The following is a 22663-nucleotide window of genomic DNA, read 5'->3' on the forward strand; positions in this document are numbered from 1 at the left end:
TGGAACTCCAGATTCTTATCAAAATAAAGCCAAGTTGAGCTGACTGAGTCCACCCTGCAAGCCCCAGCCCTGATTAATTTTCATTTTCGTCACACAGCCCATCCCCCTGTCTGACCTGCTATCCCCATCTGTGTGTGGCCATCAGCCCCTGTGCCCTGTGCTGGGGAAAGGGGTGGGTGGGGCTGTGCCCGGAAACTGCTCAGCCTGAGAACAATGCCTGCCCTTGGACTGGGTCTACAGAACCCAGCGGCAATCTCTACCACCCGTGAGACCTACGCAAGAGTCTATCACTCAGGACTTTTCACTCTTGACCCCTGCCTGGAAGTGCCGGGGGCCCAAGGAAGCAAGAACATACACAGGGTGTCCTGCTGTCCGGAGCCGGGGACACCAATCAATTGTTTCTGTTTTAACCAAGGCTCACCCTGCCTGGTCCATCCTGTCTGCTAATCTCCCGAGTCCTGCCTGCTGTGTCTGCAATTCCAGAGCTCCAGCATCTCCTCAGAAAGACAGTTCACAGGGTGGTCAGCAGCTAGACTAGCCCCCCCCCACAGGAAACATCTCTCTGCGTGCTGCAGAGTCCCTGAATGTGAACATGAGCTGCCCCTGGCACCCAGCTAATACAAGACTCATTAGGGCCACCTATGACACCACCTGTAAAACAGCACATGTGGTGGCCCGCATGTGAGAAGAGCTCTCAAGTGTGCCACATCCTTCTGGAATTGGATGTCACTTTGCCACGCCTCCTGTAAGCATTGTAGCTGCTGTGGCACCATTTATCGCATACCTACTTTAAACCAGGCACAGTAAAGGCACTTTGCTTGCAGTCTCTCATCCAAACCCGACAGGGTGGATGCTAACACTGAAACTCAGAGAGGTTAAGCAACTTGCCCAAGATTACACAGCCAGTAAATAGCGATCTCAAGGTTTTCTTGGACACTACCAATGTGATTCTGTGAGAGGCTGACACTCATGGCCTCATTGTGTCCTCTGTTCTACCTAGAGCCTCTCTGTCTCTTTTCCTCTATGTTCAAAGCCTAATTTAAGATCTCTTCAACAAAATTTCCAGGTATGGGCCAGTGTCGTGGTAAAGGCACTTGTGGCAAAGGCTGAGAAACCTGAGTTTGATCCCCAGAACCCAGAGAAGGGTGGAGGGAGAGAGCCGACTACAGAGATATTCTCTGACCACCACACGCTGACCATGGACACATAGCCACATGCGTGCACACACAGTAATAATACATTTAAAAAGCAAATCCCCAACTCTCCTTTGCTATACAGCAACGAAGCCAGGAATATTATCAGGCTAATGAACTCCCAGAAAGCTTTGGGAAGTCCTCGGACTTCTGAGGGTAGCATGTGGAGTTGTCTAGTCCCTTCACGGCTGACAGAACAATGAGAGGCAGGTTGTATGTGCTCTTGGGGTGGCTGTCATTGTTCCGGGATGGGTCAAATTTGGATGGGGTTAGCATTCCAGCCTCAGTGGGGAGCCACTCTTACGACAAAGATGGAAGATGGCCCAGAGATGATGCTGTAATGTCCACACAGGGGCTTGAAAGGACACCCTGCAGGTCCCCCTTAGCCGTCTAACCCTCTCCTTGCTGCCGAAGGCTTGATTCTTAGTTTGCTTTTACAGCTGAAGAAATAACATACAGGGGTCAGGAGGGCAAACTTCAGAGCATGGAGTGTCCCAGGTGCCGGCTCTGCCACTTGCCAGCTGTGTGACCTTGAACTAATTGTTTAACTTCTCTGAGCTGAAAAGGATTCATCTGAGAAATGGGGTAATAGGGCAGCCACCCAGCTTCAAGGGCTGTGAGGTCATGCATCCGTCTACAGCAGTGGTTCTCAACCTTCCTGACGCTGAGACCCTTTAATACAGTTCCTCATGTTGTAGTGAGTCCCAGCCATAAAATCATTCATTGCTGTTCTATAATCTCGCTACTGTTATGAATGGTAATGTAAGTATCTGATACGTGACCCCCAAAGGCGTCACGACCCACAGTTTGAGAACCGCTGCCCTCCAGCTTCCGGCATGACCGTGGACCGGAGACACAACCCCTGTGGCCCACTCTGCCCTTTGTGGATTGCAGTGACATTACCATAGCGGTGCTGTGAGGACTGAAGAGAGCAACACAAAGGGAATGATGAGACAAAAGACTCAGGAAGACACCGCCCTTGGTGGGTTACTCAGTGTGATGCAGCCATAAAAGCCTGTTTGGGGAGCAGGAGAGAGGGATCAGCCAGGAAAGGCCCTTGCTGCTGAGCCTGGCCTAAGTCCAATCCTCAGTCTTTCTTTCCCTTCCTCCTCCCACTCCTCTCTCCCTTTCTCACCGAAGTGGCCCCTTTGAGTCCTGCCTGAGACTAGACTTGACCTCCTTCACCTAGACGAGGCCCTACACCCAGGCCTGCTGCCTGTGGCTACCTGCAGTCACTTTCTAGAGCCTCAGGAGTGCTTTTCCTGGGATGGATAAAACTTCAGAGGTGGATAAAACTTATGGGATGGGAAGGGGCTGTTTTGTTGCTTTTACCAATTTCTATAGTGTGAACTCCTGCTATGGCCGGTTTTCAGATGTCAACGCGTGAGGTTTCGAAGCGCAAAGCTAAGCTGTGCATGCTGACTCACAGGAGACCGAATGTGCTGATTTTGAGCAGTTGTCGATTTTCTAAAACCCCCGGGCATCCCCCAGAGCTCTACCAGTTCTGAGCTGTTCTGAACTTTACCAGCTGTGAATCTCTGGCAAACCACACCAGAGATTCTTCATCCATAGACCAGGGTTTATTGTGTCAATTATGAAGCATGGTTTGACAGCATCTTCCCAGGATCCAGATGCTCTATCTAGAAATTGGCCTCAGTCCTCCCTATCAGTGTTCCCCATGTTGGGGTCTCTAGACACGGCCAGCTGTCTCTTGAAAGTAAAGACAGCCCAGAGTATGACTGGTATTGTAAACAACTCAAGGTCCTTGGAGAGTCTGAGATACCCAGTTTTTGTCCTGGTAGACACAGGCAGGCAGTAGGAGATGTGGAGCAGGATTCAGACCACAGCTTCTGGAAGCCCAACAATCAGGCAGTGTCATAATATGGCTTGGGTGACTTTGAATTCAGAGCACACTGTGACTGCACTGGCTCTGCCTAGGACCAGGACCAGATTTGAAGAGGCGCTAAGTAGACAGAGCTTTCCATACTCAATGACCTCCTGATTCCAGCATGGAAAACAGAGTTCACAGAGGCCAGGTTCAAAGCCAGGCAGGCAGTGGAGAGTTCAAAGCCCAAAAAATAACAGACTAAGAGATGCAAGTCAGGTTAGGCACTGTGGTACAATCTTTAATCCCAGGATTTGGGAGGTAGAAGCAGGAGGATCTCTGTGAGTTTGAGGCTGTCTTGGTCTATAGAGTGGTGAGCTCCAGAACAGCCAGGACTACATGAAGAGACCCTGTCTCAAGCAAACAAATAAGAAAAGCCCAGGTGCTGCCTAAGGTCATAGGGTACCTTAGACAAGTTGTTTAACGCCCGGTGAATGGATGAAGGAAGCCCAACTTTTTCCAAACACAATGAAATCTTTATTTTAGCTTTTTCTTTTAACTTGATTGCACGGTGCTGCAGCATGGACTCTTCTGATGACAACGTTGTGATCAGGTTTGGACGCTCATATTGCATGTCAGTGAGAAGGGGTGAGCCTGCCACTCCCACCTCACGCTTGTCCCAAGAGCTGATATAATGTCACAGTTGATTTGTAGAATAATTGGTGATGATTTATAGAATAACTAGTGATTTGATGAGTGAATGAAGGGCCCTGAGAACATGGCAAATGTTGGTTGAATAAGTGAGTGAATAAATGAATGAATGACTGAATGGCCCCTCCTACCACAGGCTTTTCTCAGACTCCTCACATCCATCAGGGCTCTCTGGCTGTTCTCCAGCTCTCTCACATAGGATAATCTAACTTCTCAGCAGGAGGAAATGAGCCGTTCATCTCTTTGTCACCAGAGCTCAGCATCAGGCCTTTAGATAACACATGGGGTGGTTGCCGTTTGATGCAGTTTTCCTTCCTCAAAGGACATGCCTGTGTGTTCTTCATCTTTATATAGCTGTCGCCTGGTACAGAAGTTATGAAGAAAGCCCACTTAGAATTCTGGCTGTCACAGGGTCTGCTCATGTTTGTCTGTTTAAAAGAGGCAAAACTGCCTCCCTCAAAGAGGCCACAGTGGCGGGTGACAGGTACGAGGAAGAAGGTCTTACACAGAAGGCTTCTATTCTCGCTGTCTACTGTAGACTGTCTCTGGGCATCCTGTTGCAACTCACTCCATCCTAGGTGATCTGGGTCTATCTGCATCATTTCCCTTCTGTTCTGTGACCTGCAGCAGGCACAGGTGGCTTCCTCCTTCTCCAGATGGGGTGATGTGGACAGTTGCTCACAGAGTTCCCTCCCCCATCATGAGAGATGGAGCATTTTGTTAAAATGGTCCCCGATGAGGAACCAGGAGGCTGGGTTCTGTTTACATCCTCGCTCAACCTCCTAGGCCCTTCAGTCCCTAGTCTGTCTAAAGTGGAACCGATGATGCTTTGAAGTGGCTGTTTGAGTGCCGGGCCAGAAAGATGGACCAGTCGTGAGTCACATGACTGACTGAGCACAGACACGTGGCGTGACAGCACTACCACTCTTTGCAGACGTGTTAGGTGGCCATCACTGTTAATTGAACACAGCACTGGGGAAGAGCCCTGCTATGAAATTCAGGGGTCCCTGCTGCAGGCCTGTGAGATGAGAGGTAGGAAGGCCACAGTCAGATCTCTCATGATCTTCCAGAAGGATCCGTTGGAATGATGGCAATCTCCCCCACCGATAGGAAAGTGTTTGTCGTGGACAAAGCCTTGTCCTGCCAGGTCTGTGAGTCTATTCCACATCAGTTCTCTCCATCCACCATATGGGCCCTGGAATCAAACTCGGGTCCTCAGGATTGGCAGCAAGAGCCTTCACTCGCCCAGCCCTCTCATCCTCCCGTCTAGCACTAGTTATTTTTCTTGTTGCTGTGACAAAATACCCGGCTGAGGCAAATTCAGGAAGGAAAAATTTATTTTGGCTTCCAGTTTGAGGGCAGCATCCATCATGGTGAAGAAGGCATGGCGGGGAGGGGGGTAGGGGAGGACACAACTTCCTGTCAGTGGAAACATTGTGTCCACAGTCACACTTCTTGTCAGTGGAAACCTTGTGTCCATAGTCAGGAAGCAGAGGATGTACCCTGAAACGTCCTCATAGACACACTCAGAGGTTGGTCCCCTGGGTGACGGGTGCCTCTAGATCCTGTCAAGGTGACAGTCATTACTAATCCTCCCTATCACATACCCACATCATCCCGTCACTGCATCAACACAGGGGCTTCTTCCTCACTGAAGTCCCTGTGAGTGGCAGGTTGTGGGGTGGTGAGAGCCAAGCGAAGCAGAGCCCCCTGGGAGCTGTAGAGACGTCCTACAGAGAGCTGCCGGTGTCTGCGCGGGATGTTAACCTCACTCGGAGTGAGGGGCACAGGGTAGACCTGGGTTGGAAGCACTCCTGACTTAGCAGCAGGCTCCACCACCAGAGCTCCACCCAAATCATCAGAAGCATTCCCCAATCCTGCAAACAGGGAACCAAGACCCTGGAAGACCTGATGGGTTCAGTGTATATAGCCAAACCATCCAAAAGTTCCCAGAGGCTCAATGTTGCCATTGTGGAATACTTGTCCCCCAACCAGGAGTACTTGTCCTTCCTATCCAGGAAGCCTATGCTTTTGAGACAGTTGCAGGTTCTGGATGACATCCCCCTGTCCCTCAGCCTAATAGGTCCCAGATGCTCTCCCTCCCTGACCCACGCTGCCCCCAGCCTGTTCTGGAACCCTGCCATCAAGCCCAGAGCTTCCCAGCCAGCCACTACACCTTTTTTTGGTTGTTGTTTTTAATTGAAACATTTTGTTCACTGGGACATGATGGCTTGACAGAGGCCAGCGTGAGATGGGCTGTTTCTTCCTGGATGGGAACCAGAACCCAGAATGATACTGGCAGATGAGGGAGGGAGAAAGGGAGTGGCTTTGGGGCCATAAGGAACCACCGGGGAAGCATCAGGCCACCATGCTGGCAGAGCATGAAAGGCAACAGAAGCCACCAGCCTCTAAGCTGACATGGTCAGGTCAGCAGGGGCTGAGGGGACACGCAGCCGGGACCCCTTCCCTTTGGGGCGGTGGGGCTCCATGGCTCCCTTCTACAGAAATGCCATTTAGGCTGTCTCTTGTCACTATGTCCTTTTCTACCCTCCTGGTTCCCACCCTCACAGTACTTGAACTTTGATCCTTGGTAATGAGACAGGGCTGCTGTTGAAGTCCAGTGCAGGAGGAGGGAAAGTGGAGGGAGGGAGGGAGGGAAGGAGGGAGGGAAGGAGGGAGGGAGGGAGTCCATGGAGAAAGAGGGAGGGAGGGAGTCCATGGAGAGAGAAGGAGAGAGAGAGGGAGGGAGGAAGGCAGGGAGGGAGGGAGTCCATGGAGAGAGGAGAGAGGGAGGGAGGGAGGGAGGCAGGGAGGAAGGGACAGAGGTAGGGAGGAAGGGAGGGAGGGAGGGAGGGAGGAAGAGAGTCCGTGGAGAGAGAGGGAGGGAGGGAGGGAGTCTATGGAGAGAGAGGGAGGGAGGGAGGGAATCCATGGAGAGAGAGGGAGGGAGGGAGTCCATGGAGAGAGGAGAGAGGGAGGTAGGGAGGAAGGCAGGGAGGGAGGGAGGCAGGGAGGGAGAGAGTCCATGGAGAGAGAGGGCTAGACCCAAGACTGACAAGTGGGTGTCGGGAAAGTAGTAGTGGGCAGCAGACCCCAGAGGGCAAGATGTCTGACTCAGTGCCTAACAGAGGCCAGGCCAATAGACATCAGTCTGGGAGGGGAGGGCTGGAGAGCCCCTCATTCCCACCCCAGCCCCCACTCCTTTTGCCAGGTTTCCATTGCATGTCCTGGGAAAGCCTGAGGAGTGGTGAGCATGTTAACAACATCAATCTCTGCAGTGCTTTCTGTGACCTTTCTGTGCATGCATTGGAGGCCACCACGGAGTAGCCTGGAATGCAAACACTGGCAGGTCCCCAAGAACTCGATTTGACAGACAGGAAGGTGAGGGGCGGGGACCACTAGACCCCTCTCAGGGCCGAGCCTGGGGTTCAGACCCCTGCATTCTTCATCCGATAATAAAAATACGGAGACAAAATAAAGGGGAAATGGATCATACCGGCAAGAGTGAGCCAGGAAAAGAGGAACTTTGAAGACCAGATGGAAACGTGTTTGCCAAAGAATTCTTGGATGTTGTTTCTAAGGTGACCTCCCCACCCTCTCCCTCTGGCAGCAGTGACACTGACCAGCCCTTTTCTCTCTCTTTCAGGACCTCCTGTAAGTACAGGCTGCAGCTGGTCCCCGTGTGCGCGTCTCAAAGGCCTGTGTCGTATATGGTAACGGGGCCCTGGGTGAGGTGCTGACAGTCTGCCCCTTGCTGTCTTTCAAGAGGGTCCTTCCCCATGTCCCCCAAAGATCAAGGACTCTGCATTCCCTCAGGGCAAGACAAGGGCCACCCTGGCCTTCTGGTCTTAATGTCATTCTAGAAGACTGGCTTACCCCTTCTTAGCCTACCTATTTTGTCCTCCCCCTTCACACACACACACACACACACACACACACACACACACACACACACACCACCAACAGCAACAAAAACAAAGTGATAGCTATCAGAAAGAAGAAAGATCACCCAGTTAGGCTCCCCCAATGTCTTTGTCCCATGCAGAAAGCAGGTCAGGGCACATCTCCAAGCTAGGGAGACTCCACAGTGCCATCCACACCCCTGTGTGGGCAGCCCCATTCTGACCAGGCCCTAAGGGGCAGCTGAGGCTGGTGGTGACAATGGCAGTAGAGGCAACATATCCTGCTTTCTGGGCCTTAGGCCCAGCGTGGGCAAGAAGCTGGACCTTTTCCAGTCGCCCGGAGAAGAACCCAAGGAAACACCTCCCCAAGGTAAAGGACCCAATGCCAGAATCTTGTGCTCTTTGAGGGACAGTATTTAATAGCCCTACAAAAGACCAGAGGGTACTGGGGGAACCTGGAGACTGGCTCTGAAAGGACCCAGACACTTCACATCAGATCTTTCTCAAGGTTACTGAAATCTACCCCACATCCTCCCTGCTGACCCTCCCTCCTGATTTGCTGGAATGTGGCTTTCGGCCTGTGAGGAACCAGAGGAAGAGAGCACCCTACTTGTGAAACCAGTGCACCTGGTTCTTCAAGTGACCATTATTTAATGCTCTGTGATTAACCCGAAATCCCAGCCCCCGCCCCCAAGAATTCTGCCAGCACCTTATCCGGTAGGACTTGACTAGCAGTCAAGGAGGGAGGTGCATTATCACTGTTAGTTCAGGGGCATCAAATGTCACCCATCTTCCAGAATAGATGGCAGGGGCTGGGGGTGTAGCTGAGCTGGCAGAGTGCTTGCCTGGCATGCTTGGAGCTCTGGGTTTAATCCCCAGCGTAAATCCCAACGCTTGGGAGATGGAGGCAGGAAGATCCGAAATTCAAGTTCATCCTCATCTACATCGGGAGTTCAAGGACAGCCTGGGCTACCCAAGGCTTTGTCATTTTTAAAATGGAACTATGACAGGCCACCTGCTGGAGTAGGGCCATGTGTAATACAGAGTCCACATCTGTATTATTTTGCAGATACTCCAGAGGTGGCAAGAACTTTAGCATCCTCAGAGCTAAACCAGCCCTGTCTGTCACGTTGTTCCCAGCCAGAGATGGTGCTGTCGCTCCTGGATTCTGGGGATTGCAAAGGGAGTGGGTACAAGTCCCTACTTAGAGTCTCCACCTGCATGAGCTGTGGCGCAGGGGGCAAGGCAGGTAGCTCTTTGCACTTCTAAGTTTGATGCAGAGAAGAGGTCCCAGGTCCTTGCCCAACTCACTAAAAAGACTAAAAAGCAGGAGGAGGAAGAGGGATGGGGGCTTCTTGCAAGAGAAGGATGCTGGTGGTCAGAGGTGAGGGCTGGCCCTGGGGGCTGTCTCCTAGGGGCTGTCCCTGTACTCCAGTGGGGATACCCAGGTTCCCGTTGGCACAGGGTTGGCACACACCATGGAGGATGTGGTGGCAGGAATTAGAAAAGGGTACCAAATTAGTCTTTCCCACTGTCCCCACCCTAGTGCTCAAGGCAGAAGCCTGTCTTCTTCCCACCCCTTTCTCATTATTTGAGTTATAGGAGTACGCAGCACCCTCTGATTTAAAAAAAAATCTGTAATTCCTGTTGATTCATTTGTTTTTATCCTACCTCACTTTAGGAGAGAGGGATTTAAAACTGTGTACTAGTTAGGTTTTTGTCAATTTGACACAAGCTAGGGTCATGTGGGAAGAGGCTTCTCGGTTGAAAAAAACACCACTGTCAAGACTGGCGTGTTGGCAAGTTATTTTCTTAGTTAGTGACTGGTGTGGGAGAGGACCCAGCCCACTGTGGATGCTGCTGCCCTTGGGCAGGTGGTCCTGCATTGTATCATAAGGAAACAAACTAAGCCAGGCATGGGAAGCAAGCCAGTATGCAGTGCCTCTCTGTGGCCCCTGCTTCAGCTCCTGCCTTAAGTCCCTGCCCTGACTTCACGATGGACTGATATTTGAATGTGTAAGCCAAATAAACCCAACCCCCTTGGTCATGGTGCTTATTACAGCAATAGAAGACAAACTGGGACAAACTAGGTAGGGAAATGGGGGTGGGGAGCTGAACAGAAGAGGCAGGGAACCTGGCTTCGAGCTCCCTGTAGGTCCATGCGAAAAGATAAATCAGTTTTTGTGTTGGTTTGGTTTTGTTTTTGTCAAAACTCAGTCTACAGTTAGGTAGGACTACATTGGACACTCAGTGAAGAGTGGCTTTTCCTGGTCCTGGGCCTTACCCACTTGTCCCCTTCTGACAATGGCTCCTGCTGGCATTTGCTTAGCAGCTGCTTTGTGCAAGTCCAGTGTTACACTAATTTATCTCATCATAAAAGGCAGGCGATGGCGCAGCTACTGTTCTCCCGTTTTCAAGCTCAGGGAATGAAGGCACATGGGAACCAAGCTGCTTAAGGTCATCTTCATCATTCACAATAAGCGCTGAGCCAGGATTGAACACAGGTGGGATGACTGCATTGCACCTGCTCCTATTCCAGAAGATTCTATCTCTGCTACCGAAACACCTCCACTAGTGCCGCCCCCCCCACTCCGTGTGCCAAGACTCAGGCTCAGCTCTTTTATTTTTTTAATTTAAAAACTTGTTTTCATACCCTGTATCTTGATCGTGTTTCCCCTCCTCTAATTCCTCCCAGATCTTCCCCAGCTCCCTCCAAACCCAACTTTTATGTTCTTTTGTCTCTCACTCACTTTCAAAGACAAACAAGAAATGAAAATAAAAACAATCAAGAAACACATACAAAAAAACCCACAAAAATGAAAATCAAAATAAACAAGCAAAAGACCCATAAGACCAAAAAAAAAATGCTTAAACAAAACAAAGTGAAACAAAAGGCCCACAAAAATGCCGTTGAGTTTGTTTTGTGGGGGCCAAGTACTCCTGGGCATGGGGCCTGTCTGAAGTGTGGTTGGTATATCCAGTGAGATTCCATTGAAGAGAAACTGACTTTATCTTTGCTATTGCCTATCGATTGCAGATCACTTCTTGGTTAGGGGTGGGGGATCCTGTGTCTACTTCCACTCTCAGATCTGGGGCCCCATCTGGTTTGAACCTGTGCAGGTTTTGTGAATGCTGCCACAGTCCCTGAGCTCATTTGCATCAGTACCGTTGTATCAGGAAGACGTTGTTTTCTTGGGATCACCCATTACCTCTGGCTCTTAGATTCTTCCTGTGTAGATCCCCAAGCCTTAAGGGGACGACGCCCCACCCTATTTAGGACTGAGTGCTCCAGAGTCTCTCACTCTATATATTCTGCCCAGTTGTGTGTCTCTGTGTTAGTTGCCAGCTACCTCCAAGGGGAGCTTCTCTGATGTGGGTTGAGCAACACACTGATCTATGGGTATAGCAGCATGTCATGTTACTGATAGAGCCCTTTATCAGAATATTAAGTAGGTTTTCCCCTAAGCCCACATCTAGCCCCAGATTTTGGGCCACCTGAGCAGTGTCAGGTGTTCCAGCTAGTGGAGTGAGTCTTACATCCACTCCGAAGAATAAAGTGGTTGGTTACTCCCATAGCATGTGTGCCGCTGTTGCACAAGTCTGTCTTTCAGGCAGGTTGCTGTTGTAGGTCGCAGGGGTCACACCTGGGTTGGTGTTCACCTCTCTCCTCTGGTAATGTGCAGAGTACCTTCCAGTACCACGAACACTAGTCAGTAGGGTGAAGATTCTAATTGGGCACCAACTTGACTTCTCTGTGTTCAGTGGTATAAGGTCCTTCGGCAATAGGTCCTTACCATCAGGTTGAGGAGAGCAACTGGTAGCCTTGGCAATAGCTTGTAATGTTTGTGCATTCCCATTGGGGCCCCTTTGGCCAGCAATTCAATAATATATACCTCATTACTACACTGGAGGTTTTACTCAATCCCATAAGATGTCTAGTTGAGGTATTGTCTCCTCTATTTGATGATTCCATTTATATTATTTTCATGTATGTTTGTATTTTAAGAAGCTACTACAGTAAGTAGTAGGTTTCCATATCATTTTCAAATGGCCTTTAGTGTTAGTTGCTACTCCCCATATTCCCTCCTTTACCCTGTCCTCCCACCCCCCTCCCTACTTAATCCTCCTATTCTGGTTTCCCCTTTATACCCCTATAACACTGTACTCCATTTCTCCTTCCTTGAGGGATACTCTACCCCGCCCAAGTTCTTTACTAGGCACTTAACTTCTGTGGTTATTTGGATTAAAACAAACATACTGCAAACTCAAAAGCTAATATCCACATATAAGAGAAAAATACAGTGTCTTTTGGGGTCTGGGTTACCTCACTCAAGATGATTGTTCCTTAGTTCATCCATTTACCTGTGACTTAGATAATTTCATTTTCTTAACAGCTGAATGATAATCCATTGTGTGAATATACCGCATTTTCATTATCCATTCAGTAGCTGCTGAACAGCTAGGCTGTTTCCAGTTTCTGGATATTATGAATAGAGCAACAATGAACATGGATGAGCAAGTGTCTCTCTAGTAGGATACAGAGCCTAAGAGTGGTATAGCTGGATCTTCAGGTAGATTGATTCCCACTTCCTAAAGAACTGCCACACTGATTTCCATAGTGACTGTACAAGTTTGTACTCCCATCAGCAATGGATGAGTGCTCCCCTCACCCCCACATCCTCACCAACATGAACTGTTGTTTGCTTTATTGATCTTGGCCATTCTAAGTAGTGTAAGATGAAATCTCAAAGTAGTTTTAATTTGCATTTCCCTGGTGGCTAAGGATGTTGAGCATATCTCAGTGTTTCTTAGCCATTTGTGTCTCACCTTTTGAGAACTTTTCTGTTTAGATCTGTACCTCGTTTTTTTAAATTGGGTTATTTGTTTTCTGATGTTTAAGTTTTTTTCAAGTCCTTTATTATTTTAGATACTAACCCTCTATCAGATGTGCTAAAGACCTTTTCTTACTCTGTAGGCTGCCGCTTTGCCCAAATGACAGTGTCCTTTGTCATATAGAAACTTTTGAGCTTTTTGAGGTCCCATTCATTAACTGTTGGTCTTAGTGTTCTATCAGACTCAGGGCAGCTGGTTTTATGTTGGAGTTCTTGATGCATTTGGAATTGAGTTTTGTGCAGGATGTTATATAGGGATCTATTTTCATTCTTCTACATAGAGTCATCCAATTTGACCGGCATCATTTGTTGAGGAAGCTATCTTCTTTGTCAAAATCAGGTGTCCATAGGTGTGTGAAACTGTGTCTAGATCTTCAGTTCAATACCATTGATCAGCTCAATTCCATTATCAACATGTCTGTCTTTATGCCAGGACCATGCTGTTTTTATTTCTATAGCTCTGCACTACAACTTGAATCTAGGATGGTGATACTCCAACAGTTCTTCTATCACTCAGGGTGGTTTTTAGCTATTCTATGTTTTTTGTTTTGTTTGGTGTGTGTGTGTATGTGTGTGTGTGGTGTGTGTGGTGTGTGTGGTGTGTGGTGTGTGTGTAGTGTGTGTGCATTTCTGTATGAAGTTGAAGATTACTTTTTTCAATTTCTGTGAAGAATTGCATTGGTATTTTGATTAGGATTTAATTGAATCTATAGATTGCTTTTGGTAGAATGCTCATTCTCATGATATTAATCTTCCTGATCGCCGGGCAGTGGTGGCGCACGCCTTTAATCCCAGCACTCGGGAGGCAGAGGCAGGCGGATCTCTGTGAGTTCGAGGCCAGGCTGGACCGACAGCCTCCAAAACAATACAGAGAAACCTTGTCTCGTAAAACAAAAACAAACAAACAAAAAAATCTTTCTGATCCATGCAGATTTAGCTCCTGAGAATATTTCATAATTTTCCCCCTCTTGGAAGAAGGCTGTTAGTATAGTACCTCAGAAGCTCTTTTGGGTCAAACCCATCTCAGGTCAGGGTCCAGCTGTAGAAAAACACCACTTTCTGAATTTTGGGTTTCTGAGAGGTTTCCAGTGTATGTTGTTATGATGGAAAGTATAATGGACATGATATTTGTTGGATAATTTATATTTATCTATATGCTTACTTATTTTGAAACAGAGTCTTACTCTGTAGCCCATGTTGCCATATACTTCATCATCTTCATGCCTCAGCCCCCCAAGTGCCAGGATGACTCTAGGCTGACATATGCCCAGCTGATATTGTTATCTTCTTCACGTTGTGGAGACTTTTATCTCTTGGGTTCCAGGAAGCAGGAAGGCAGAACAGCCCCGACTCTCCATCCCAGTGCTGATCCATCACAGAGTAGATGATCTTATGTGGTCTCACGCATCAAAGCAAGCCCCACTGTCTCCCTCATGATCCTCTGTGGGTTTTCCCCTTCTCTGGCCCCATGTCATAGGTATGGATATGGCCTGTGCAACAGGGGCATCATAGCAGATGGCAGACTCTACCATCACCCTGGCTTCTCCTATGCAGTGGAACAGGGAACATGGAACCCTGACTATCTCTCATCCCTACCTTTTCTCAGTCAGGGCCAATGGGCAGGAGTGGTGCCCAGAGAACCACAAGGAACCAGACAGAGGGCTAAGAGACAGGGGTATGCTAGTGAGAGGGGAAGCCCTGGTGACCCTTGAGACGTGGGAAGGGATATATCATCTTTCTGTTTCCTGTCCTAGTCCTGGGCCTAGCATATAGGAGGTCCTGGTTACTTGATTTGATGGATGGATGGATGGATGACAGAAATGAAGTCCCATCCCGGGTTTGATATCAAACAAGCTCCGAGAGTACAGGAGCCTTCCCTGAGGTCACAGCTGATTGGGGCAATGTTATCCCATTAACTATTGATGATTCTGACCTGTGTCAAGTTCACTCTCCACCTCTTTATTTCAGGGCCCCACTGGAAGACCTGGACTCCCTGTAAGTAATGTACTTCTTTTCTCTCTGCCTCCTTTTCATATGGGCACTGGGGATAGAGCATGTTTGAAGTACTCTCTCACTGAGCCACACTCCTGCCCCCATCACTCAGTCTTTCTCAGTCTGTTGACTGGCTGTGTTGGGTGGCCAGTTATCACAATTCTCTGAGTGTGACCTCCCTCTGGACTCTTTAGTCTGCAACTGAGGGTAAAACCATTCCCATGCCCTCTGCCTTGGAACACTGGAGAATATCTGGGGTCTATGGCTATAATTTTTGCAACCCTCCTAAGGTATTATGCAGGCAGGCCCAGCAGCAGGTCCTCCCAACTCAGAAGTTAAATCAAGATGAATAGTTTTGTAATGGGAGTCTGGGACAACTGGTCAACCCCTGGGTCGTTACCATCCTCTTTCACAACAGATGACATTCAAACAACTGTTCTAGTTTTCCTGGGCCCTCTGATGAAGGGTGAACTCAAAAACCTTCATTTCTCCCCAGTTGCCATTAGAAGGCTGAGAAATGACAAGGACTTTGTACAAAAGGGTGTAGGAGTCACCTGAATAACCATCACATCCCAGAGCTTTAATAGATGCCGAGAATTCTGAGCATCCCGGCCAAGAAAAATAGTAACAGCTCAGAGAAGTGTGTATTTCCAATCCATTTTAGTGATTGGAAGACAAAGGCTCAGGTTCAGGAAATTGCATCGCTCAATCTGTCCAGGTTTCCCAGTAGTGGATTGTTAGTGAATTATCAGATTATCACACCCCACTGAGCACTGCACTTTCTTGTAGCCCATGCCACATTTATTTGAGCACCATCTTTAAAGTTTTCTAAGAGATTTATCTGTTAGATAAATGAGATGAGGACTGAATATGGATACCATGGGCTTTGGAGCAGGGAGTGGCTCAGGCAAGATACTGTAGCCATCTAGGGTGTTAAGTAAAGCGTAGAAGGGTTTTTGGAGTACTTAGACAGGGAGGAAGCGTTCAGGCCAGGAATGGGAGGGATGCAGGGAAGGAGGACTTGCAGGGGGTACTTTTGATTCCTTGTCTTCCCTGTCATTTGCTAAATGCCACTTCCATTGGATTCTAGAACCTTTTGGGTATGAATTATAATTTTTTGACTAATTCAGCAGCTTCTAGAATCAATCCATGGCCAGTAACTTTTGTTAGTCAAGTACACATGGAAGAACGCCCAGCCTCAAAATCTGAAATTCTCCCAGAGCTGTAGCTCAGCAAGACGGGTGACTTGGTCCCTATGAAATCTAAACGGGGATGGTCAGGTGACTGAGAGGAATGTAGGCAGGCTCTTTTTTTTACAACTTTAAAAGACCTAAGGGGGCGATTCTCAGAGCAGAGTATGCTAATGAGTTTCCAGTCACTGGCCTTTCCATGTTTGTCCCTAACCCGAACATTTCATGGACAGGGCTGCAAAGAACATTATTTTCCAAAAGAAAGGAAAAATAATCCAAGACCCACACACCCTGGAATATCATTCAAGAGCCCAAGCATGAGTGGACTGTGAGGTCACCAGAGTCAGAGCTGACAACAGTCACAGGCCTGGTGTGTCCTCGGTGGGAGGGGCAGAGTCACTGGTTGAGGGTCTGAGCTTCCATGTGAAGGGTTGTGAGGACACCCACTAGCAGGTGCCCACGTGCTGGCCCTTCTTTAGGCTATAAAGGACAGGAAGGGTAAACATGCATATAAAACCACGGGGTTGTGGGCTTCCACTTTGTTTAGTCCATGCTGCTTGCCCAACATTCACCAATGGTCTTGGCCTAAGGCAGGAGCGTCTCCTGGGGGCCTCACAGCCTCAAAGCTTTCATCCCCCGTCTCCCACTCAGTGAGGCTGGTGCTCAGGGAGAATGGGGAAGCAGTCAGGGCTTACAACCAGCACTGTACCACTCCTCGAGGAGGCAGAGTGCTTTGCTCATAGATGTCCTTGATCTTGACAGTGTAAGCCTAACAGGAACTGACAGCATTCTTGTGTGTCCCACATGTGTCTTGGGATGACGCTTGTCCCTGGAGGCATCTTGTCTCTGTGGTTGCCTCTTCGGGATCAGCAGATCAAGAGTCACCCCAGAAGCCCCCCCACACACGCGCGCGCACACACACACACACAAATACACCAGGGGAATTTCAGGCAATCTTCTGTCCAGAAGGCTGGACGTCATCTTCTGTACCCTGTTGCTCCTCATCCTTTGAGGCCCCACCCCCAGATTTTTATGATGTCTGCATGCCTATGATTACAAAAAAATATTCTCTACTGAAAGGGGAACAAATGAAACTTCGTAAGCAGATTTCCAGAGCTAGAGGATGTAACCCTGGCTACAAGACAAAGCATGTGACTCCACATGCTGGAGCAGCCTGTGAGGAGAGGGGGCAGGGCACAACGCCAGAGCAGGAGATGTGCGAGAACATGGGCATTGCTTCCCTGGCTCTGACAGACCCAGACCCAGGGAAGACATTTGCCCTTCTGTCTTGGTGCATGCCTTCAATCACAGGTGATGATCCTAGGTCCATTTTGATTATCCCTGATGGGCTGCAGCGATGCAAGCCTAAGGGAGAAGAGGGCTTGGAGACACGTAAGGAACCCGAGGCCCAGGCCGATGACCTCCTCCCGCCATAGCCTTTATTCTGTAGCCCCACACTTGAGTGCAGAAAGCCATAGGTGAGAGATGAGGAGTCTGGCTCCATCCAGGCATGGAGGTCCTGACACCAGTTAGTGGAGTCTCCTGGGAAGTTCATGTGACATCCATGTGACACTTGATGTCCCAGCTGCCCCAACAAAGCTGCCTAGCTGTGTCCCCAAGCCAAGGGTGCACAAGCACATGGGACTCTCTGGCAGGTGGCAACCACCTTGACTGTTTCCACCTCCTTCATCAGGGAGACAAGGGTGCCATTGGGATGCCTGGACGTGTGGTGAGTTGGCCCACGTGTCCCTGCTGGGGGTGGGGCGGGACATTGCTTGCTCCTCCATGCTGGCTTGTCCTCCATGCATGATGAAGTGCTGCCCGGGGCAACTTCAGGAGGGCCCAGGAAACAGAGGGGAAGACATCTTATTCCAGTCTCCATCTGTACCACACAGCATAAGGCTCCATGTATACCAGTGTTTCTACCACCTCCTGAGAGCCTAGAGTCTGTTCTTAGAGATGCAGGGACTAAGTACTCTGCAGCCCACTGGACAGCAGAGGAAAAAAAGTACAAGAAAATTGCTGAACACGCAGGGGGTGGGTGGAGTGATATCTAAGTATCCCAAGGCACTAGCTGTCCCTGCAACCATCCTCAGAGCCACCACTGCCTCCCGTGGGTGTCCTTTACAAATGGACCCTACACTCAGAGGTTCTAAAGACAGGGCTTGGTTCCGGGCTTCCCCTAGGTCCTCATAAAGGTGAATACAGTTAACATCTCCTTTGTGAAAAGTGATGAAAGAGATCAAGGGGCATGAGAGTGGTTGGGCAGAAGACAGGAGAAGGCTGGATCCAGGCGTTGAGTCCCTGGCACCTGGGTTGTCCTGTCAGCCATGGGAGGAGGTCTCCAGGGTCTAAAAGACAGAACTCTAAGGTAGTGAAGGGCGTTCTGAACTAGGGTGTAGCCAGTACATCCATAGTCAGGGCTGCCCTCCTCATCTGACTGCTAACTACCCACCAGCATCAGCCTTCACCTCCAGGGCGCTCCCACCGCCATCATTGCTGGCTTTGCCTGGGACTCTCATCTCTGTGATGCTGTTGGCCTGAAGCATGACTGTGACATCTGGGTGTGAATTTGCATGGCCGGAGCAAGCATGGAGTTGGGGTACCCAAAGCTTAGGCAACTCCTGCTAGTGCTGACATCATGCCAAAGAGCCTTCACATATCAGCTCACTCAATCCTTGAGAGAACTGCATGTGGGGAGGCATAATCTCCACCACAACCCCGGTACTGTGGAGGTTTGGAAGGTTAATGTCTTTCTCAAGGTTGCTCGCTAGGAAGTGAGTACGCAGCTACTTGAGCACAGGCAACCAGGCTTCACATTTGGGCCCTTGACATTGCCAGTCCTTCCATCATATCATAACTGAAAGGAGGGACTGGCTTTAAACTGATGCCCCAGAGGCCTGGAACATTCTAGAGTTCAGTACAGGTGGTCCTTGCCACCTGAGCTGTGAGGCCATTTCCATGGTGCCAGGAGTCGTATTAGTCAATGCCATTTTGCCCAACATTTACCAGGTTCTTGGCATAGGGTTTCTCAAAGTGCTATCTCATGGGGACCTCAGCAACCTCAAAGCTTTTGTCCACTGCCCCCTCACCACCACCACTACCCCCAACACACACAGTCAACAGGACTTGGTACCCAGGAAGAGTGGGAAAACAGTCAGTGGGTACAAACAGCGTTGTGCCATTCTTCAGTATCAGAAGGCTACCAAGGCCTGTCGGAGTGTGGGAGTCCAGGTCCCCTCCATCGAGTCCTCACACTGATTCTGGATCACGACACTGGGCATTTTGCCTGCCCTGTGGTTCTGCTCCGTCAGTCTACCCATTAGACACTTGATCCGTATGTGGATCCCATTCAGAAGTGAGACATTACCCTTTCATCCTTCCAGAAGGCATTGTGTTGGATGCACCTAAGTGAAGCTCCAGCTATAAAGATCCCATTTTATGGGTAAAATCTACCCAGGAAGGGGGCGGGGTTGATCCTGTACCCAAGCCAACTCTCCTACAGTCTTTGCTCCTCTTAGTCCTTGCTCCTTTTCCCCCTGGGTGCAGCAGCTGGCCTGCAGGAAGTCCTGCTGAGTGCAAAATGTACTTCCGGCTACTCCTTCTTGCCCCCCCCCCAGCAGAGCTTCCTGCTTGGTGGCAATGGGGTGAGGTAGGGGAGCCTCCGGAAGCCTCCTACCCCCTGGGCAAATCTCCATTCCAGCCACTTTGTAGCTTCTCACTGCTGGTGCTATTTTCAATGTGGGATGGCCCATTTGGCTGCTCACTAGGGGTCCTGGCACAAGCTACTTGATAAGGACTGGTGTGTCCAATGACCAGTAGGTGTGAAATTCCTGGGTCATTCCCATGCTTCGCCAGAGGTGGTGCCACTGGTCTATTTGGAGCTGAGTAAATTGAAGCTGTCTGTCCGTTGGCCATTGTAGCCACAAGGGCTGGGCATTCAGCTTTCTGTGTATACCGACTCATCTTCCATCCTTGCAGAATTTATGCTTACTGCTTCCAACCACTGCCGCCATTTTTTGAGTACTGGTGATTGAATACAGGGCTTTGAGTTTATGAGGCAAGCATCCTACCACCGAGTCCAATCATGGGCCTTGGGAACTTCTTCCCAGCCCTGCCCATTGCTCTCTCTCTCTCTCTCTCTCTCTCTCTCTCTCTCTCTCTCTCTCTCTCTCTCTCTCTCTCTCTCTCACAGTGTGCACACAGCACTTGGACAGGGTCCCCTGTTTCTCTCCTAATGATGTAGAGCAGCTGGCCATGCTTGCTGGCTGGGATGGCTGTCGCGTGTCTGCATCTGTGTTTTGTTGTGCTGTGTTTCTTATTTCATGGTGATTTCTTTTGTTCAGTTGCTGTGCCGTTAACACGGATCCTTGTGTCAGTGTCTGTCTCTCATCCTCTTTTTTTGTCTCTCCATGCCCCCCATCTACCCCATGCCCTATGTTTTGTGGGGCCCCCTGCCCAGGGTGTCAAAGGTCAACCAGGCGAGAAGGTGAGTCCTTGCTGCCCCCTCCACCTTTATCCCAGTCTTGTCTCTTACTGGAGGCTTTCAGACTAACATCCTCCGTATCCTGGTGTGGAGCCCTGGGATTCCTGGGCAAGATCCCAGCTGTCCCACTTCAGTGAGTCTGCCCTAACTTGCAGTAACAACATGTGATGGATCCCATTGCTCTGGTTCCTAGCTGTGGACTGTCACCCCACCCCCACCCTGAAGGAAAAGACCGGCTTGTCATTGCTGTGTAGCTGGTAGTGCTCAGGGAGGGCCCCAGAGTCACAGAGAGGACCTTCCACCCTGCCCGAGAAGCCAGTAGTTCTGGAATAGGGGGAAGCATGGGCGGGGGAAGAGATCCTGAAGGAGCGGTGTGGTGGGTGCCCATCTTCTCCTCCATCACCCCCCCACACACACACAGAGACTGTTTCTGCAACAGAGTATCCTATACCCAACATAACAACAAATGCTAACAGTAATAGCTGCCCCAAGGTCTGGCACACTCCAACCTCAGGAACTCTGTAAGTGTTCTTGTTCCTACTGGCCAAGTTAATGCTGACAGCCCTACCTGGAAGCTTTACTATTTCTCTGTGACTAGACACAGAAAAGGAAAGTTAAATGCCCATAGTCACACAGCTAGAAGGTGACAGAGCTGGAGAGCAGCCCTGTGTGCTGTGACTCCAAGGCTGAGGCTACTGACCATAGGGCTGGGCAGTCTCCCAAACGGAACAAGACTGTTAGTCCCATCCAATCAGAGGATGAAACTGCCAAGGAGAGACAGACACATCACCTACCTCAGACCACTCGGTGCTTTTGATTAAGCACTTTCCAGTATTCGCCCATGGATTTTCCATATTCCAACTATTAATAGGCGCTGTTTTTTTCCCTGCCATAGTTTAGGAAATGAACAGAGAGGTTAATTAGCTTGCCCCAAATCACACAGCTGCTAAAGAGCAGTGTTTCCCTTCAAAGCATGCATTTTGCCCTAACCCATGCCTACCACTTCACAATACTACAGTTACTGGCTTGAAATCACTGCTGCCCGTGTGTGAGGTAGGACTTTTAACAAATCCCTTGCACACAAGGACTGCAGAACATCCGAAGCGCCAGCGCTCAGAGGCGTAGTGTGAGCTCAGAAAGCTGCCATGACTTTAACTCCGGGTCCTGGGCTTTTTCTTCATTCCCCTCCTGCCTTTGCTATGGACTCCTGGTGGGGACCCCTTCACCTACACACCCTGTATTTATCACCCAGGACTCTCAGCCAAGTAGCTCCAGGACATGCTGTAGGGGCTCAGCGCTGAGCTCAGCCTTCGTCCTTCTGTGGTATTCTCTGGGACACCCAGCCTTTGGGCTCAAGGCTGCTGGGCCCATATAGCCAGGGTGTTGTACGTCCTGACCCCCTGTTCTTGTAACTCCTGTTTAACAGCAGGGTGTGCTGCCTGGTGAAGCAGGTGGAATGTCACTGCTGAGCCACCTTTCCCTGTGTCTCCCTCCTGCCCCTCAGCATCGTGGATCCTGCTCTCTGCACTTCTGAGCCCATTGTCCCCTCCCACCCACGTATCTTCATTCTGCTGCTTCCTACTTACTGGCCTTCTCAAGTCCCCTAGGATGTTCTCATCATCATCTTTGGGCTCCCTGTTTCCAACTGATCTCTGGCTTCCCTTCGGTCCATGGGGTAGCATTCCCTCTCCCAAATGCCAGCTCCCCCACCCCCTTTTGCATCCTTTTGCTGCTTCCCCCTCTGTCTACCCTTCCACCCATCCTCTGTCTCCCAACAGGGTGCTCCTGGAGATGCGGGAATGTCCATCATCGGGCCTCGAGGCCCCCCTGTAAGTTGTTGCTGTTCTTTTGGGGATGTGGGTTGGGAATGTTAATGAAGAGAGTTTTTTTGTGGGGGGATAAGGGTGAGCCTTGGCACAGGCCTCCGGGTGTGGCCATCCCATACGGCGTTGTGGTCAGCCCTGTTGGTCTTCAGCTTTGCTGTTGATGTTAAAGAAGGTGGGGTGACTAAATATACCTAAATTACTGCCTCCCAGGAGGGCTGCAGGGCCTAGCCTCTGACCACAAAACTCCAGCAGCTGGGAGGCAGGAGAGGTGGCTGCTGTTGTTTACATCAGGGAAGAGTGCTGCCTGCCCTGAGTGGGTGCCCCAGCTTTCTTTGGAACTAATCCCTGCTTCCCCAAATCAGGAGACGATGACACAGTCCGGGTTCACTGACCCCAGCACCCACTCCTGGTTCTAATGAAGCCCTAACCCCCCCCCCCCCAATGCTCCAACATTCCTTCTCACTGTCAATACCAGGTCCTGGGAGTTAACACGCACCTCCTGACCTCCCTCTGACTTGCTTCCTTAGGGACTGCCTAGCATGTGGGTGATGGATTCGGCAAGATAGCACAGCTCTGGGTAGGAGGAGGAGCGGGGTCCAAGGTACCCACTCACACAGCTTCAATGGAGCCAGTGTCAGGGAGGGGC

General features: G+C 49.9%; 1 protein-coding gene across 13 annotated transcripts in view; it reads left to right on the forward strand.

The window, feature by feature from the left end:
• Positions 1-22663, forward strand: part of Col13a1 (collagen type XIII alpha 1 chain) — a 133488-nt gene that overhangs the window by 46813 nt on the left and 64012 nt on the right. For 7 of the 13 annotated variants that reach the window (XM_040732215.1, XM_021227617.2, XM_021227616.2 and 4 more), the window contains exons 3-7: positions 7376-7383; positions 14492-14518; positions 17399-17434; positions 20168-20194; positions 21970-22020. In XM_040732215.1, the coding sequence (XP_040588149.1) occupies positions 7376-7383; positions 14492-14518; positions 17399-17434; positions 20168-20194; positions 21970-22020 (149 nt within the window). The remainder of the gene's footprint in view (positions 1-7375; positions 7384-14491; positions 14519-17398; positions 17435-20167; positions 20195-21969; positions 22021-22663) is intronic. The other 6 variants (XM_021227620.2, XM_021227618.2, XM_021227626.2 and 3 more) reach the window with 4 other exon arrangements.

This window comes from Mesocricetus auratus, unplaced genomic scaffold (genome assembly GCF_017639785.1).
Source record: "Mesocricetus auratus isolate SY011 unplaced genomic scaffold, BCM_Maur_2.0 Super-Scaffold_100027, whole genome shotgun sequence".
In the NCBI taxonomy this organism is placed as follows: Eukaryota; Metazoa; Chordata; class Mammalia; order Rodentia; family Cricetidae; genus Mesocricetus; species Mesocricetus auratus.